This window comes from Microcaecilia unicolor, chromosome 7, assembly GCF_901765095.1.
Source record: "Microcaecilia unicolor chromosome 7, aMicUni1.1, whole genome shotgun sequence".
In the NCBI taxonomy this organism is placed as follows: domain Eukaryota; kingdom Metazoa; phylum Chordata; class Amphibia; order Gymnophiona; family Siphonopidae; genus Microcaecilia; species Microcaecilia unicolor.
In genome coordinates, this window is record NC_044037.1 from 230,482,383 (window position 1) to 230,502,191 (window position 19,809).

General features: G+C 42.5%; 1 protein-coding gene across 4 annotated transcripts in view; it reads left to right on the forward strand.

Annotated features, from left to right (window-relative positions):
* Positions 1-19,809, forward strand: part of SSB (small RNA binding exonuclease protection factor La) — an 85,552-nt gene that overhangs the window by 58,572 nt on the left and 7,171 nt on the right. For 3 of the 4 annotated variants that reach the window (XM_030208914.1, XM_030208913.1, XM_030208915.1), the window contains 3 exons: positions 8,220-8,360; positions 8,524-8,710; positions 10,942-11,076. In XM_030208914.1, the coding sequence (XP_030064774.1) occupies positions 8,220-8,360; positions 8,524-8,710; positions 10,942-11,076 (463 nt within the window). The remainder of the gene's footprint in view (positions 1-8,219; positions 8,361-8,523; positions 8,711-10,941; positions 11,077-19,809) is intronic. The other variant, XM_030208916.1, reaches the window with a different exon arrangement.

Genomic DNA, 19,809 nt, shown 5'->3' on the forward strand with positions numbered 1-19,809 from the left:
AACATAAGTAAACTCCTTTTTTTTTTTTTTTTTTTTTTTTTTTCTTTTTTAATTGCTGAAATATTCCCATCTCCCCCCCCCCCCCTACCGATTAGCTATTTTTTAACAAGGTAAATCTAGAACGGTGAGATAATGCTTACCAATAAAACTTTAAGAACATAAGTAAACAAGAGAACAAATGAAGCAAAAATAACTACAAACAACAATATAGTTTAAAGTCTTATTCTCTTGTAATTTCTTGGTTCTCTTTTTTTTTTTTGAGGGGATGGAGGATGGGAAGGTGTGGCTGCATTATCCTACTGTAAACGGAGAACACCGCTTTCTCTGTGTACAGAGTGGATAATGCAGCCACACTTTGGCGCTTCCCTAGCTGATGATTGCACATTACAGTAATCATTATAGAAAGGCAATCTGAAAAATTGGGTGGTGAAAAAGATTCTAGAGAACCACGACTAGACAGTGTTTAGGGAACGTGTGTGGCAAAGACCAGGTTGCTCAGTGTGTGACATCAGCTAAGAAAGCAAATAGAATGTTAGGTATTATTAGGAAAGGAATGGAAAACAAAAATGAGACCGATATAAAGCCTTTGTATCGCTCCATGGTGCGGCCTCACCTCGAATACTGTGTTCAGTTCTGGTCACCGCATCTCAAAGAAGATATAGTGGAATTAGAAAAGGTACAGAGAAGGGCAACAAAAATGATAAAGGGGATTGGATGACTTCCCTATGAGGAAAGGCTAAAGCAGCTAGGGCTCTTCAGCTTGGAGAAAAGACAGCTGAGGGGAGATATGATAGAAGTTTATTAAATAGTGAGTGTAGTGGAACAGGTAGACGGAATCACTTGTTTACGCTTTCCAAAAATACTAGGATTAGGGGCATGCAATGAAGCTACAAAGTAGTAAATTTAAAACAAATCGAAGAAAACATTTCTTCACTCGACGTATAATTTAAATTCTGGAATTTGTTGCCAGAGAATGTAATGAAAGCAGTTAGCTGGAGAACGTGGTCAAGGTGGTTAGCTTGGCAGAGTTTTAAAAAGGGGTTAGACGGTTTCCTAAAGGACAAGTCCATAAACCACTACTAAATGGACTTGGGAAAAAGCCACAATTCCAGGAATAACATGTATAGAATGTTTGTACGTTTGGGAAGCTTGCCAGGTGCCCTTGGCCTGGATTGGCCGCTGTCATGGACAGGATGCTGGGCTCGATGGACCCTTGGTCTTTTCCCAGTGTGGCATTACTTATGTACTTAGTAGGGTTTTAAAAATGTTTGGATGGCTTACTAAAGGAAAAGTCCACAGATCATAATTAGAATGGACTTTGGGGAAAATCCACTACTTATTTCTAGGATAAGCAGCATAAAATGTACTGTTTTGGGATCTTGCCTGGTACTTGTAACCTGGATTGGCTACTGTTGAAAACAGGATGCTGGGCTTGATGGACGTTTGGTCTGTCCCAGTGTAGGAATACTTATGTACTTGTATGTCTATAAGAAGAATTCCTTGTAGGTATGCTGTTAAGGTAGACATTGATCTCAAATGATGTTCCAATGCAGTGAGGAACATAGTTTGCTGTGAGTACACTTTGTTATGGCAGAACCTAAGGAGCATTGTTGAAAAGATGCAAACAACTGGGAAGTGACATGGAAGGTTTTACTTTGATCCAGATAGTACAATGGAGCTCTGCGGCACTCAGTGAGTAGCTCAGATTCTGCTACATTAGTGAGGCTTTGGGAAAAATATGGGTAAGCAAATACCTTGGTTGAGGAAAGGGGGATACTACTTTGGGCAAAGATTTTTGGATATGTGCGTAACACTACTTTGGTAGGGAAGAATCTTTGTATATGGAGGGTATTGCACTAAGACTTGAATTTCGCCGAAGTTATAGTTACTAGAAAGTCTTCCAACAGACAAATTCCACTGAATCCATAGGTTCAAGGGGGAAATAAAATAATTGAAAGAGTGAGATTGGGATCCCATTCTGGAGGAGGCAGCTGACTAGGAGGTTTGATATTTCACAAGCCTTTGATGAAGCAAAACACAAGTGGATGAGAAGAAATAGGTTTACCCTTGTAGAAGTTATGAAAGGCAGCAGCGATAGCTGCAAGATGTAATCAAATTGATAGACTGACGAGTACAAGAACTAGATAAATGCATCAGAAATTGGAGGACAACTGAAAGAGGACAAGAATGAGGGTCATAATTAGTAAAGCACCAAATTTTGAATCAATTCCATTTTAGACCATGGGATTTTCTAATAGACTGCTTTCTGGAGAATTCTAAGACTACTTGAATATCTGAGGTAAGGAGATTTAAAGGTGTTCCACGAGTCTCCGTTGTGAGAGCTAATTTCTTGAGATTGGGTTGTTATATTCTGTTGCATGAGTAAGGTTGGGAGTGTTCCCAATTGTATTGGATCAACTGGGAGCTATGTGAATTATATCTGCCTTGTCTTGTGAGATCTTGTGTATTACTTTGGGGAAGAGCAATATTAGCGGAAATGCATAAAGTAGACTGAAATTCCACGAGAGGGGGAAAAACGTTGATGCAGATGCAGTTTCTTGTTTCAAGTCTTCCACAGAAGGAAGGGCACTTGCATTCCATTCCGAAGCGAAGGGGTCTATGTCCAGGTGGCCCCAGTGGTGAAAAGTATTGCTGTTATGCATTTGGAGAGAGACTATTCTTGTGGACGAAGGACCCAGCTGAAATGGTCTGCCAGAACATTTTGCGATCCTGGGATGTAAGTTGCATGAATATGAATGTTCAGATTTAGTGCTAGGATCCAAATACAGTAAGTCTCTTTGTAAAGGGCCAAGGAGCCCATTCCTCCCTGTTTATATAATACATTGCTATTTGATTTTCTGTCCAGAGGAGCACTGATTTCCCTGGTAGATATAGACTGCATTCAACTCCAAGAGGTTGATGTGAAGTTTGGACTCTTGGATGGATCAAATGCCTTGTGTGTTCATGCCTGAGATGAACTCCCTACCCAGAAAGGGATGAATCCATGGCGATTGTTAGTTCTGGGGAGAAGAATTGGAAGGAACTTCCATTTATCAGATTTGGAAGCAGTGTCCACCACTGTATTGCAGATCTTATTTGACCAGTGATTTGGATTTTGGAAGATGAATGGGCCTGTTGACGCCACTGGAATTTGAGATTCCATTAGAGGTTATGAAGCTTTGCTAGTGGGAGAACTGCTGCTGTTGCAGCCATGTGTCCCAATAGTCTGGAGGAAGGTTTATTGCCATGTACAGATTCTGGAATTCTGTACCCAGAGAGCCAAGGAGCATAATGAGTCTACATGATCTTGAGGAAGGAAGGCCTGTGCTTGTGTAGTGCCTATCTGTGCATCTATGAGCTGAAGAGATTGAGTGGTTTCTTGAGGTTGATGATAAATCCCGACTCTGTAGAGTTAACATTGTTGTTTGTAGTGATACTGATAAGGCCTGCTTTTGATTGTGCAGTATGTGGGGGTCTGCTTACGATTATCACCCATTAATCACCTCCCATGAGCTTACCCCCAACTGACTATAGCTGGAACACTCACATTACCTGTGTTTTTCTTACACTAATAAGACAAATAAGACTTACTCAGAAGTGAAATAAAAGTTTTATTCTGGAAACAAGTAAATAGTGGCTCATTCAGAGGCAATTACAAGTCTGAAATACAGAAAAGAAATGATTAGACAGACCCCTTGTCTCCAAGCCAGTTCACTGCCTTGGGAACAAAGAAGCGCCCCCCACCCAAACCCTAGTCTGTCACTCATCTATATAAATAAATCCCACCTCGAACGTTCTGAAGCTCACTCCAGGGTACTGAAGCACTGAACTCCTAGACTAGGCTATCAGGACTACTCACCCTCACTCATAGACCCGCCCTCAGCCACGCCCCATCTGCACATAAAATGCTACCTCAACGTTCTGAAGACAAAACTGCATGAGGCCATCTGCACACTCCCTCAAGGGTTCGTTAGTTCATGGTGGTGAAGCCATGAAACTCACCATGTCTGTGTTCCCCGCCTTCGCGTCAAACGTTGTGACATCAAGGGCGCAACACAGACGGACATCAACACACCAGCCCCCACCCACCCACATCTCACTCCCTCCATCCCTCCCACTTTAAGGCCCGTCACGCCCCTAACAACCACTTATACACCACCCCTCCCTCCCAAAACCCCACCCTCCAACCCTTCCCCTACCTCTGCTAATGCCGACGAACTTCTCCTCTCGCCTGCGGGACCTGGCTTCACGAAGGAGCATCTGTCGTCTGTGCGTGCGTCTGACATCAGACACACGCACGCACAGACATGTCAAGACGCTCCGTCAACAAGGAATGCCCCGCAGCCCTGAAAACAACTTCACCCCGCTCATCACACACAGGTACGCAGAGGCTTCGGCAACGCGAACGGAGGGGGCTGCAATCGGAGGCAGGAGGGAGTCCAAAACTCGGTCCAACTGTGCAAGGGCCAACTCGGGATGGAGGGGGCCTTGCTAGTGCCCATTTCATTGCGTTTTGAAACGGGCCTTCTTTACTAGCATTTATATGATACATATTATACAATAATTTGGAAACTAATTACCATCTTAGCACATCCCACTAACCAATCATCTGATCTAATAGATCTACCACTCAGAAATGCTAAAAGATCATCCCGAACTTTCCTCAACCTCCACTTCCCTAATTGCAAAGGCTTGAAATACAAGGCGCTGCACGCGTCAACCTTTTCTTACATGAGCACGCAATTCTGGAATTCACTGCCACGCAACCTGAAAATGACCTACGAGCAAGCCACCTTCCGCAAACTATTGAAGACCCATCTTTTTGAGCATACTTACGGAAAGAACGAAAACACACAAAGCCCACACCCATGGTTCAATAATGCTTCAATACAGCCACCCTGAATTCTCATCCCCTGTAATCTCACCACACTCATACTTCTACTCACAGAAAATGTATACCATATGCTTTCTTGTTGTTATGTACTGCCCCTTTTAGTTTCCCGTTGTTCCCCCAATGTTTCAATGCTCTTTTCCATTGTTATATTCCTTACTGATACTCTGAGTTTGTCTCGCTTAACTCCTCAAAATGTAATCCATATCTGAGTAGTAACAAATTGTATTTCTATCACTCACAACTTATTGTAAGCCACACAACCCGCAAAAAGGTGGGAAAATGTGGGATACAAATGCAATAAATAAAATAAAAAAAATAAATCACACATGCTTGTCACCCAACTACTAGAAACGTCTCTCCCACCATACCTTTGTCACAAATTCAGTGCCCCCCTCCTCATGCTACTTCAGCAGTTTTTTGTCACATATCCAAACTGTAACTTATTTTTGTTGTTCAAGCTGACCTTGTGGTTAGCTAGCTTTTCTAACTTCCCCTTTTCACTATCTAAATATAATGTGGTTTCAAACTGTGTAAAACACAGGAAATCTGACCCCAAGTTTAATATAAAATCTAAATATCCATTAGTTATCTTAATTACATTGGACCATTTTATATGCATGTTCTTATCTTCTAAAAGCATGCAACAAAGTTCATAAGCAATAAATTCTTAAGCTGTCTTGTACAATATTTTGCTCTAGACATGACCTTAACATTGGTCAGCAAAAAAATACAGAAAAAAAAGAGGGGGTCCCATTCTCACGACACACCTCCCTCCCCATGATCTTCTATAACCGTCGATGTAGACACAGAATAACACAGTCTTCGCAAATCCGAAGATGACTCAAGAATGTAAGCTTGAGACGATGTAGGAAAAGTCCAAATTTATTACGTAGCTCAATAGACGCAATGAGTGCAGGTCAACAGTATAATTCAAAGAGACTCGACACAGCCATGTTTCGGCCTTCTGGCCTGCCTCACGAGTCTTTTTGATCTAAATTAAAATACATAAAGGATTTTTATACATATATATGCAAGTACAATTTCAACACATATCGATGTGCAGACATTCAAGAAACAGGTATAGCTGAATTAGAAAAGGATCAAAGAACAACCAAATGGTGTAGTTCCTGGAGGAGAAGTCCATAGTCTGCAACTGAGAGAGACATGGGGAAGCCACTACTTCATATGGGATTGGTAGCATGGAATATTGGTACTATTTGCCAGGTACTTGTGACCTGGATTGGCTACTGTTGGAATCAGGATACTGGGATAGATGGACCATTGGTCTGACCCATTATGGCTACTTTTATGTTCCTGACTCAGTCCTGCCTGGTTATGGAAAAAGCATTGTTCTAACAGGTGTGTTCCATAGATGGCAAGATTGATCAGACACCCTTTTTTTTCTTTTTTTTTTTTTTTTAAACGGTTTATTTTTATTGAAAGATAACAAAACTTATAAATATAGCTTCAATCTTGCATCAAAGAAATTTCCAATAGTAAGCAAATAGAACATTAACTGGTCCTCATCCAACATCACTTCCCCCCCCCCCCCCCCCCCCAAACCATCCCTATTTATCTAGCAAGGAAGGGTCAGATTGAGCTGACCACTTAACATATGGATCCCAGATGCGGTGATAAGGTATTGGGCGACCTGAACGCATTGCTGTGAGCTTAGACATCAAGTGAATATACTCTAATTTCCACAAGACCACCTGAAGGCCAGGCAAGGTCTGCTGCTTCCATGCTGCTGCCAGTACTAATTTACTGGCTACAAACACCTGAGTGGCCAGTTGGTGAGCATATTTTTTTGCTTCCCTGCAACTCCACATGAAGAAGACAATGTTCCATTTTCATGGGATAAGCAATCTTGATTAAACTAGACACCAATTTCAAAACCCTGGTCCAGAACTGTTGGGCGTGGGGACAGGACCACCGTATATGGTACATGTCCCCTTCCATACCACATTGATGCCAACATAAAGCTGACCCCCCCCCCTTAAACATTTTAGCTAGTCACTGAGGTGTATAGTACCAGCAATATAGTATCTTATGTCTCTTCTCAACCAAAGCACTGGACACTGACACCCTGAGCAATGATTTAAACACCCTTTCCTGATCTGAGTACTCATAAGAAACACCCAGTGCGCTTTCCCATTTCTGTAGATAATATAGAACAGGTTTGGTCTGTAGAAGGAGTGCCTTATAAATTCTAGTTATCCCCCCTCTTCCCCCTCCACTTGCCATCGCCTGTTCTAATTGTGTTTCTGCTAAACTCAGCTCCCCCTTCGCTCGTCTCAGAACAAAATCCCTTAGCTGATGGTATTGGAAAGCATTCGGGGCGGGAATTCCATGCTCCTCTTGTATTTCTGTAAAAGTTGGGAGTTCCCCATCTGCCCACACCTGTCCCAGAGCCCCAGTTTTCTCCAGGTTCCCGAAACAGGGATCTAAAGTTCCTGGGAGAAATCCTGGCACAAAACGAATTGACATATGCAGAAAGTTTGTGCGCCCCCTAAAAAAACAACTTCGGACTCTAAGCCAGGTCACAAAAGACCATCCAATAAGAGGTGGCGCTGCCCTGAGTACCTCTCTTAACTCTCGATCTGGTAGCCAAGGAATGGCTCTCAGTGGATAGGATAGCACCCTGTCTTCTTATTGCCCTTGGGTTACCTTAATGCTTAAGCTTTAAAATGAGCTGAGGCAACTACTGCATGCAGGAAGGGTTGCTAGCACATGTTCAGAGCGAGCTGCTCTGACCTGGTGATGTGCAATGAGATCCACCCACTTGTGTGCCTGATAAATCCTGCTGTCTATGGGAAAACATCTGGTACAGGTGAGCAACAGTGCTTTGTTTATAAATCTCGTACATTAAAATGACTATGTAGAAAATTAGTAAAAACAGTTAAAACAGAATACCATATATAGTATGCAAATTAGAGTACTGTTCAGTGTTGCCACAGAGTGTGGATTGGAAGGTGTCTGGGAAAGGGTAATAAGGGGACCAGGTGGTCTGTAGATGTGATCAAAAGGGTGTAAAAGAGTTTTGTCTAGTTGGGTGTGAGCTCGTTCCCCCCCCCCCCCCCCCCCCCCAATTCTCCTCCCTTGATTTTTTTTTTCCTGTTTCCCCTAGCCTTCTTTTTTCTCATACCCTTCATTTGTCTCTGAGGTCACCCTTCTCCCTTTGCAAGATTGATCACTAAAATCCTCTTTCTTCCAAAGAACATTAACCGGACGTGTCAGAAAATTACCATTTTATAAAGTAAAATAAAAATGTTCCACAGTTACTGTAGGACCCTGAGGATGGTTGTATGTTTTGTTTAATACCCAGAAATCTCTGGAACAGAAGACTGGGTGTTTGCTGAAATTCTCTGGTGACCTAGAGGATCAGACATCTAGAGAAGATATTCATGCAGTTTTTGCAGAGCATGGTGATATTAAATGGATAGACTTCATCAGAGGTGCAAAAGAGGTGAGAATCCTTTAATACACTAATTTCACTGCTTGACAGAGGCCAAGCTGGGGTTAATAGGGAGCTGCAATTTTTAAATTTTAGGTGACATGCTATGTAAATACAGATGATTTAAAACCATATAAGCACCAACTGACACTTGGAGCATGTGTTCTTTGTCCAGGGAATTATTCTGTTTAAAGACAAAGCACATGATGCACTAGAAAAAGCCAAAGCAGCAAATAATGGAAACCTGCAATTACGAAACAAAGATGTAACCTGGGAGCTGTTCGAAGGAGATGCAGAAAAAGAAGCTTTGAAGAAAGTTCTAGAAGGCCAGCAAGAATCACTTAACAAATGGAAGGGGAAAGGTAACCTAGTAATATTTTATTAGGTTAACTAGAAAGCTAATTATTCATCCTTAAGGTAGAAAGGAAGATGCAATTCAGAGGTTGGAGTGCAGTATTTCTTCAGTTCGTTGCAGATGGAGAATGTCACAGGGACAGACTTTGTCTCTGTCCCTGCAACCTCTGTACCCCATCTGCATAAGCTTCAAACAGTTTAGTTCACCAGAGATATGGAAAGAGATTCCTGTACTGTGTAAAATATAAAAATGGCAAATGCTAGGGATGGTGTTAGGGGAGTGCGACTAGGGCAACTTCCCTTGGTCCCTGACCAGAGAAAGCTGAAGAAAGTGCTGCCTGGTAGTGGGCTTTGGGGGACCCCTCCCAAATTTCTGCCCTGGGCCTCAACCATGTTTTAAAACTAGGTCTAGCAAGATGTATACTTCAAATCAGACATACTCTAATTACAAAATAGAAAACAAAATTATTTTTTCTACCTTTTTGTTGTCTGGTCATTGTATTTTGAAAATGTTTCTGCTTCTGACTGTGTGCTCTTAACTCACTCATCAGGTTCTCCTGTCCATTTGACTTTTTCTCTTTCCATGTCCACCATTCATCTTCCATTTCTGTGCACCTATTGTCCCTTAAGTTCAGCATCTCCCTTCTGTGTCCTTATACTTCTCTGTCCTCTCAGTCTGTGTCGAACAACATCTGTGTCCATATACCATTCCCACATTGCATCCACATCCATCATCACCTTTCTACCTCCCTGTCCGCTCCTCATGTGTCAAACGACATCTGTGTCCATACACCATCTCCCCTTTGTGTCCCTGTGCCCCCCATGCACACCAATTCTCCTTTGTTTCTGTTGCCTCCCTGTGACAGCTTCTCCCCTGTCTTCTACACCAATGTTTCTCTCCCCTCTCCAACACAACCCAGCTTCTATCCTCTTCCCTCACTCATTCCAGCATCTGGTTCACCTGCCTACCCTCTTTCCCTTTCTCCTTCCCAGTGTGGGTTCAATATTTGACTCCCTCTTCCTTCTTCCCTTTGGTCCTGCATCTCTTTTCCCTTCCCTGTAGCCCTCACCCCCCCCCCCCCCCCCCCTTCCCCATGGGTCCAGCCAGCACTTTTTTTCTTCCATCCCTCCCACCCACAGACGTCAATTGAGCAAGCACTGGAGTCACTTACACTTTCAGTCAGCCAGCCAGGTGGCAGCAATACACACAAGCCGGCTCCTTGACCTTCCTCCTGCGAAGTGGCACCCTCTCTACTGCATCTTCTGTTTGACGCTAAACAGGAAGTTGCAGTAGAGAGGACAGGACTGGCGAGGAGGAAGGCCACAGAGCTGGCTTGTGTGAATCGCTGCTGGCTGGCTGCGACTCCAGTACCTCCTTGAGTGACACCCGCGGGAGGAAAGGAATTATTTTATTTTAACTGCAGGGTGGTAAAATTTTGTTCCTGCATCCATGGTAGATTTTTAGTGTTGTCCTTACCACGGTATATCTGCGGTAATGGTAACTGTCGTTCTCTAGTTGCAGAGCATTTGTGGCATGGGGCACCATAACTCCATACCCAAGGGAACAAGATGAGCCCTGGTTTTACTTTGTTGCATATATGTGGCTGTAGTGTTTTTTCTTGGGGGTGAAGTCCTTATTTCTTTAATGGGTTTCCTAAGAAAAATCAGGGCTATAGCCACATGCATGCAGTGGAATAAAGCCAGAACTGACTCAGCTTCCCTGTATGAAGGATGCAGGCTTGAAGAATTGTCAAATAATAGTTGGCAAACAGTATATTTGATTTGATCTGTAGTATTTTATCATATGAAAGTTAATTGTAAATAGTGTTATGGATCTATGTATGTTGATCTCGCATTATGTATGGCTGTTCAGAGAACATTATGCTCCACTGTATAGTGGTATATGGCAATGGTTATTAAACAGGAGCAATGCACAAAACAGCTGGCACTCAAGGTAAGATAAACCCACACCTCCTGTCTTTTCCCTAATGCCATTTGCTTTGGAGAGGAGGGTTGAGGAGGAGGAGAAGGGAGTTTATGTATCTTAAAAAGTGATACCTTGCTGTGTGCACAGCAGAATTGGACTTGCAGGACACCAGCATTAATATTCTTGTTATGAGGGCCAAGTTTGTCATTTTAGCCAAAATGACAACTTCTATAGTAAACAGGATCCTTCAGTACTTAAAGGGAAGCTATTAGCTAGGGTCAGGGTTTACATGACTGACTACTGTTTTCTCTGCAGGTCGTAAATTTAAAGGTAAAGGACGAGGTGGTAAAGCAGGCCAAGGATCTTCAGACAAGAAGAAAATTAAGTTCCAAGGCAAAAAAATAAAATTTGAAAGTGATGAAGATAGTGATTTGGAAGATGGCAAAGGTAGCTTGGATTATTTTTATTAGACATACTGAATTGGACTGTAAAAAAGCTAGTTTTCTTGTTCTAACCCCACTTTACGTATGTGTGTGGTAAATTACTATATTTATAATCGTTATGCTATGAACTACCAGTTTGGCTGCTACTTTAAGTTCTACTATTATTGATTCCCCGTGTGCATGTAATACTGCTATCACTGGCTCATGGGCCCTTGTATTAGCTAATACTCCCTCTTCGTGGGCTAAGCAACCACACATTCCCATAATGTGTGAGAAAGAGCAGCAGATCTTTTTGTGTTTCAGCCCTGCAATCCATCTGCTGCCAACTGCCTTCAGACCCCTTAGAGCTACATTGCTTTTTCACAAGTAACCTACAACAGTTCATGGAGCAAGCTTTAGTAGCTGATTTCCGTGTCCTTCCTGTCTGAGGGTACTGGATTGGAGATAAACTCCACTCTGTTTATGGGAAGTATCTCTTGTTCAGTTGCATTTTGGTTGTTTGGGTTTGTTTGTTTGTTTTCTTTCACTTTTGTATTTTATGGTCAAATGGTTTTTGTTAATTTTTTTTAGTGCATAACAAAGCAGACAGCCAACAGGAAAACATAAGAAAATCATTAAGTACATAAGTAATGCCACACTGGGAAAAGACCAATGGTCCATCGAGCCCAGCATCCTGTCCACGACAGCGGCCAATCCAGGCCAAGGGCACCTGGCAAGCTTCCCAAACGTACAAACATTCTATACATGTTGTTCCTGGAATTGTGGATTTTTCCCAAGTCCATCTAGTAGTGGTTTATGGACTTGTCCTTTAGGAAACCGTCTAACCCCTTTTTAAACTCTGCTAAGCTAACCACCTTCACCACATTCTCTGGCAACGAATTCGAGTTTAATTATATGTTGGGGTGAAGAAAAGTTTTTTTTTTCTCCGATTTTGTTTTAAATTTACTACACTGTAGTTTCATCGCATGCCCCCTAGTCCTAGTATTTTTGGAAAGCATGAACAGATGCTTCACATCCACCTGTTCCACTCCACTCATTATTTTATATACCTCTATCATGTCTCCCCTCAGCCGTCTCTTCTCCAAGCTGAAAAGCCCTAGCCTCCTTAGTCTGTCTTCATAGGGAATGAAGAACATTGCCAAAACACGGAGAGAGCTTGGTTTTTTTCTGACTCTCCACTATGAAAATACACATACCAAGATACAATATACCCCTCCCCCCACCCCCAGGTCAAATTGGTGATATCCAAACATATATAGTGGTACGGATGGTAATCACAAATTCAGTTCGTTAATAAGACTACATAATTGGGATGGTAATTGACTATATGGGCCCCACATTGCCCAAAAGCATTTTTTACATTTGGCTATCAAACAGGCATCACAAGATTCCATCACCATTAATTTGGGAAAGACTTTTCTGTTGCCAAAAAGTGGGCCAGCAGTCCAATGTTGCAGGATTCATTTCTTGCCAATAGCACTAACTTTAAAGCAATAAATGCTTCCATCTTGTAAGCGAGCCACCGTGTTCCAATTTACCGAACACAATCACCAGCAGTGGTACAATGTTCTTCCCCAAAAGGCGCTCGAGAAATGTTAAGAGTTTGTTCCAGAATTTTCTTACCAATGAGCAGTATCAAAATGTGTGAGACAGAGTATTATCATAAACACCACACTTCAAACAGAGTGGAGAAGTTACACATCCAGCATAAAACTCTTGTTTCTGAAAAAGCCTGTAGTGAGTATGCAAAATTGGCATTCCTCGTAAGTTTCAGTATGAATCCTAGTAGGAATGTGAGTTATGGCAACTTGCAGATCCACCTATTTTAATCAACCCCCCCCCCCCCCCCCCCAATTTGGCTGCAAGAAGATTATAGTGCCGTGGAGGGGCTACTTTCTCACATTTCTTTTTCAAGATGGCTGCCTAGAGTATGACATAAGAACCGTTAGCACCTGAGCCTCATATCGGTGTTGGACCGCTGCCCGTTAGTATTTTGGCCTGTTTTTGCTTGTACCTGCCTGCCTGTTGATCCGCGCACCACTGATTATCTCTTGGTTTGCTGATTTGTATCGGATTGCAAGGAGCGTGTTTGATTGCTGTCCAGCTTGCTTGCAGTCGTGGGAGCAATCTCACTGCCTACGTGTCGTCTGCTGCCAGTGAACACTTGCAGGTTTATTCCCGCTGTTGTCTACTACAATTTAACCACACAGCGGGCCTACGACACTAAACAGCTGTGGTTCGTCAGCATCCACCTCCCACTCAGGCCACTGCTTCCCCATAGTCAGCTGTTTGTGGGAGGAGCGTAACTTTGTGAAGGAGTTGATTAGATCACAAACTGGTTTTGACATTTGGCTCCCCTGCCTTGCTACACTGTGATTTAATTGGCAAAGCATCCTCAAGCACCGGCATCTTTTGAATACTACAGCTACTGCTTTATTAGCATTTTTACAAGGTCGTCACTGGAGGCTGCTGGAGTGGTTGTTACTGTTGATGACCCATACATCTGTTCTTCTCTGAGTATAGCTGCTGTTGGTGATCTGTATTGTTCTGTGGAGGGCTCACCCAGCTCCCCCATCCAGGTGTGAGACACGGAGTCTCATAGCCGCTAATAGTGGTATCCGCTTGCCTTACTTGTAGCTCCACCTGCCAGTGCGGCCAATTTGCTTAGTAGGTTTCACCTCTGCTTCAGCTGCTGCTCCTGTGGCAGTGTCGACCTCTCAATTGAGTCTTGTTGGTTTGAGCCTTCTACACTACTGGAGCAACAAGCCCAGCTTATTTAAGCACAACCTACCACAGTCCAAGTATTCAACTAGTACATAAGTAATGCCATACTGGGAAAAGACCAAGGGTCCATCGAGCCCAGCATCTTGTCCACGACAGCGGCCAATCCAGGCCAAGGGCACCTGGCAAGCTTCCCAAATGTACAAACATTCTATACATGTTATTCCTGGAATTTTGGATTTTTCCAAGTCCGTTTAGTAGCGGTTTATGGACATGTCCTTTAGGAAACAGTCCAACCCCTTTTTAAACTCTGCTAAGCTAACCGCCTTCACCACATTTTCCGGCAATGAATTCCAGAGTTTAATTACACGTTGGGTGAAGAAAAATTTTCTCCGATTTGTTTTAAATTTACTACACTGTAGTTTATTTAAAACAAACTACTATGTTTTTCTCAACCCTCCTCTTTATCTACTCATCTATCCTTATCCACACCGCGCTCACCACAACCGAACCAGAGTTAAACATCATTCCTCTTGTCACAAACAAGAGAAGAATATTGACTTGCCGCCCAACTTGCAATGCTTTTCGCTTGGAGCAAGCGCGCATTCATAATTTGGCTGATACCTTATAAATGTCTTGCGTGACATTAAGCAGGCTGATCAGTTCCTTCAACTTCACGTGGGTTACATAAATGCCAGGTCTGTAGTGAACAAGCCTGAACTCGTATCGGATTGGATCTTATTTGAGGACCTTGATCTCCTCTTCATTTCAGAAACATGGATCCAGGTGCCTAATGACCCGATTGTCTTAGACTTTGCCCTCCGGGATTCAAGGTGGTACACTGGGATAGAAAAGGAAAGAGAGGCAGAGGTATAGTGTTAATATATCGCTCCTACCTCACAGTAGAAACTTGCGCAGATCACATATCCCCCTTTCCTGGAAATTGCTACAATTAAAATCCATCATTCTACACTTCGTGACCATTTAGCTTGCGTCCTGTTTTACAGACCGCATAATAACTGGAAATATTGCCAGACAGAGCTTATGGATTTCATCTCCAGCTCATGCATTGCTCATTCAAATATCTTAATTCTGGATGATCTTAATCTCCATTTGGATAACCTACAATCATTGGATGCAAGCCATTTCCTGGATTTCCTCTGTCTTTGAGACCTAAATTGCCCTAGCATTTGTCCATCGCACTCAAAGGGTCACTCGCTAGATCTCATCTCATATAAATTCATCACCAATGCGAATTTCCAGCTAGATGGCATCAAATGGATTGAAACACCTTGATCCGATCATCTCAAACTTCAATTCACCTTGCACTGGTTAAAATCGGGCATTTCTCAGCAAAGCGAACCCACTGCATACTACACAAGAGGAGCAGTCGATCCTCAGCCATTTTGGCAGTCACTATACAGTGATAACTGGTCAGTAGAATCAGCATCAATTCACTATCTAACTGCCTGGGAGGACAGATGCAGGTGTGTCCTAGATGATATAGCGCCCTTGCAGCGTAAAATATCTTACAATCGCAAGTCCACACCTTGGTTTACTAAGGAGTTAAAAACACTAAAGACACAAACTAGAAAACTTGAAAGCATGGCGTAAATTGAGATCCGATTCTACACTTAACACGTGGAAATCAAGTCATCGGAAATACAAATACGCTATCAAACAAGCAAAGCAGTCATACTTTTCAGACAAACTTATGTCAGCTGGCAAGGATGATAAACGTCAACAACTCTTGAATTTGTTCCTTAATACAAGCAGAACTGTGTCCACGCAAACAGACTGCCCCTCTGCTGACAAGCTTGCTACATAATTCAATGAGAAAATCCGTTACGAAAATCACTATTCAGCAGTACTGCTGTCGTCAAGGACTTTCTCATAACACTGGACTCACCCCCAGACCAAAGCCCAGCAAGACCACAGCTGGACCGCCTTTAACAGTGTCACCGTTGATAATGTAGCAAGAGTGCTATCCAAGTTTTCTAAGAAACATTGTGGTCTGGATATATGCCCTAGTCATCTGTTAAAATCTGCACCAGAATGCTTCATCGTTGATTTTACCTCCTATCTAAATTTCATGCTCGAACAGGGTCTTTTTTTCTTATAAGCATGGATGCATTCTTCTCACACCAATTCCCAAGATCCAAAAATAAATGTTGTCATTTCAAATTATCAGCCAGTAGCATCCATTCCATTACTTATTAAAACAGTGGAAAGTTTGGTCAATATTCAGCTACCTGACTACATGAAGAATTTCAACATTCTACATTGCTCTCAATCGGGGTTCTGTCCGCAGTACAGTACCGAAACAGTACTGGTTACCCTCCTAATTTCAAAAGAGAAATATCCACTGGGAACAAAATCTTATTACTCCAATTTGACATGTCCAGCGCGTTTGACATTGTAGATCATGAGCTTTTAATCTACCTGCTGGACACATTCGGTATAAGTGGGCACGTGCTTAACTGGATCAAGGGTTTCCTATCCTCCCATACCTACCAAGTCAAAGCTAAGTCCATCATTTCTGCATCCTGGAAAGGCTATTGTGGGGTACCTCAAGGGTCACCCCTTTCTCTGACCCTTTTCAATGTTATGCTGATTCCGCTAGCAAAAGCATTATTTAAGCTTGGCCTTAACCCATTCATTTATGCTGACGATGTGACCATCTATATCCCTTTCAAGTCAACACTAGCCGAAATCTCCGATAAAATAGACGCCAGTTTTTCCATCATGGATTCCTGGGCAAAGGCGTTTCTGTTTAAACTTAAGACAAAACACAATGTCTAATCCTTTCATCCCAATACAATAAAGTAGTTCAAAGCATACTCACCATTAAAGACTACAAACTTTCAATCTCAAATAGCCTGAGAATCCTTGGTGTTGTGTTGGATAACCACTTACACCTGAACAATCAAGTGCAAATCATTACAAAGAGAATGTTCCATGCAATGTGGAGGCTGAAGCGTATCGGGCATTTCATAACAAGGGAGCTTTTCCGTACACTTGTTCACTGGCTGGTCCTATCCCATATCAACTACTGTAGCGGGATCTATGCTGGTTGCCGGGACTATATTCTGAAACGGCTTCAGACAACTCAAAACACGGCTGCAAGACTGATACTGGGGAAATCTCGCTTTGTTCCAGCTCAACCACTACGTTTTCAACTACACTGACTCCCTGTCACAGACCGTATTACATTTAAAATCTGCTCACTTACACACAAGATAATTTGAGCATGTAATCAGGTGCTTCTCCATAATCTAATTGATCTACCATCTAGAAACGCCCTAAGCACTGCAAGGACCTACCTCAATCTGCATTACCCCACCTGCCGGAATGTTAAATACAAGACCCTTTATGCTTTGTCCTTCCCCTACATCAATCCAAAATCCTGGAATGTTCTGCCAAAACCACTTAGAGCTCATCGACCACCAACTGTTCAAGAAGTCTTTAAAAACATTCTTATTCGACAAGGCTTATTCCACTGGCAACTCCAATGTTTAACCTCTCGCTTGTTGGCTCTTCACCCCTGACATTTACACAGTGTCATCTCATGTACCTTCCCCTCCTGTCACATTCCGATTTTGTGCCATCATTGTATTGTATTGTATCCTTTTGTTTCAATGTAAGCCACATTGCGCCTGCTCATGTGGGGTAAAAATGCACCAAATAAATATAACTTGTAGAGGCTTGGTACTGATACTTGCAGGTTCCCAGGGGAAGCAAAGAAACTGTCCAGCTTATCCAAAGCCCCATAGAGTAAAAACGTTTCAAAAGGGCCTTAATATAGTAGGAAACTTGTAAATACGCATAAGTCAGTAGATGGCAGGCCCAGAGCCTGTTGAAGAGTAGGAGGATTTGAGAGCACCATCAGCCTCTAAGAAAATGACAACAGATACTAAACCCCAAGTAACCCAATGCCTAAAAACCTCATTATCCAGCCCTGGGGTAAAATCTAAGTTCCTGACACTAGGTAAGGCATTGGAAGAGCTATAGTTTAAGGAAAGCAAGAGGAGCAAAATACACCATGCCTCTCGTAGCGATGTCAAGACAGCATGATGCCAACAAGCTACTTGACACATGCAATATGTAGTGAGGGTGTCAGGGCAAAAATAGGTTACGTTCTATTGTCCAAGGAGTGTATTCCTCTGAACCCTGTACCCAATCCTGAAGGCATCGTAAAATGCAGGCTATATTATAACTCCGTAGATTGGGGACACCCAACCCACCCTTTACTCACCCACCAATCAAGAATTCTAATTTAAGTTTGGGTTTCCTCTCCTTCACACAAAATTTAGTGAGCTCTTGATACAATGTCCTGAAGTTATGTTTAGGAACTCGTATGGGAATATGTCAGAGCATACAGACACCGGGAGAACAAAATCATTCGATAAAGACTAATACAGCCCAACAAGGACAAAGGAAGAGTATTCCATTAAAGTAATTACTGTATAGAATGGTACAATTATAGGGATTTTGAGTTTACTGGAAGATATATTTACATTGATATTTTATGCCCATAGTAGCCCGTTTCAAAGGAAAGGCACCCACCCATCGATTCTGCAAATTTAGAGACGTTGCTTGACCCTCCAATGTATCCATGTTGGGTTTAAAGCTGGAAAATGCCCCATGTTCAGCGAAGCTTTCTCAAAGCACTGGGAAGAAAGTCCATAGGAGCCAGGGCCCACCCACTTTGGGGTCAAGTCCACCTGAAATCAGCACTCCATAAGTGTAGCTGGTGGGGATCTGGATCTCCTCCTTGCAGAAAGAACAGTTGCACCCTGTCCAGCCAGCAGTGTCACTGATCCAGTGCTGCCCTATCCCACATGCATGCTCAGTTTGCGCAGAGGCTAAGCACTAACACTAGCTGCGCAGGGTGTAAGTGTTCTTTTTGCCGGGGGAGGTCTTCGGCTGCCAGGTCTTGTGAATCCCCACCAAGTCAGGTATTTCTTTTGGTTTGATTTTTTTTTTTTTTTTTTTTTTTTTTTTTTGGGGGGGGGGGGGGGGGGAGAGCACCGAAGGGGGCTGAGGGGAGGGGCTGAGAAGGATGAGGAATAGACGAGTCTTACACGTTTTGGGCTCAGGCCCACCCTAAATTTGCCATCTGGCTACGCACCTGCCATGGGGTGAGACAGATGCACCAGTGAGTTATTCACAAAAGTGGAGATTTTTAATTTAGTATAGCCTAGAGCAATCCCAGTAATTTCTGGATTATCCAGAATTTCCCTAATTAAGGGATCTAGGGTCAACGCAAATAGTAGGTAAAGTTGAAAAGGCTCAGAAGTGACTCCATTTACGGTGCATGATATAAAGTCTCAACAAGTGCTGCAATATTGAATTTTAATCATTAATTGCATACACAACAAGTCATCATAGACTAAAAAAACCCCAAAATAGGTTTATTTTTATTTTCTTCTCTTATATTTATAAGTGCTTTTATTCACACACAATTCCAGCTCTAAAAAGTAAAAAAAAAAAAAAACCACAAAATAACTTATCTTTTTGTGGAAGAGAGTCACTGACGAATCTGTCCTGCGTATAGACTCCGACGGTCCCGTTTCGTATTTCTTCCTCAGGGAACCCAGACGCGGACTTGTAAGAAAATTAAGTGACTAAAAAACGCTGGACAGGATGCTGAATCAGTGTCTAAGTTGGACTATTTTGATGTCCTTGTTTTGATATAGACAACACCACTCTGCTTGTTTGGATTTGATTTTCATTTTGTTTGGCAGATGTGTGATATCTGAGTGTGATTGCATGATATAAAGCCCAAATGACGTCCACAAAGTCGCCCAATGCTAAATCTCCGTAATGCCTTAAACATAAAATCCCAGCTGACCCTATCAAAAGCTTTCGCAGCATCAAAGCTAATAAGTAGAGATGATTCTTTGCTAGTTGCACACTTTCTCTAAGATAGCTAAGATCTGAATATTTTTCATGGCATTCCATTCGCATATGAAGCATACTTGGGGTTCTGCAATAAGAGAGAGTAATATGTGTT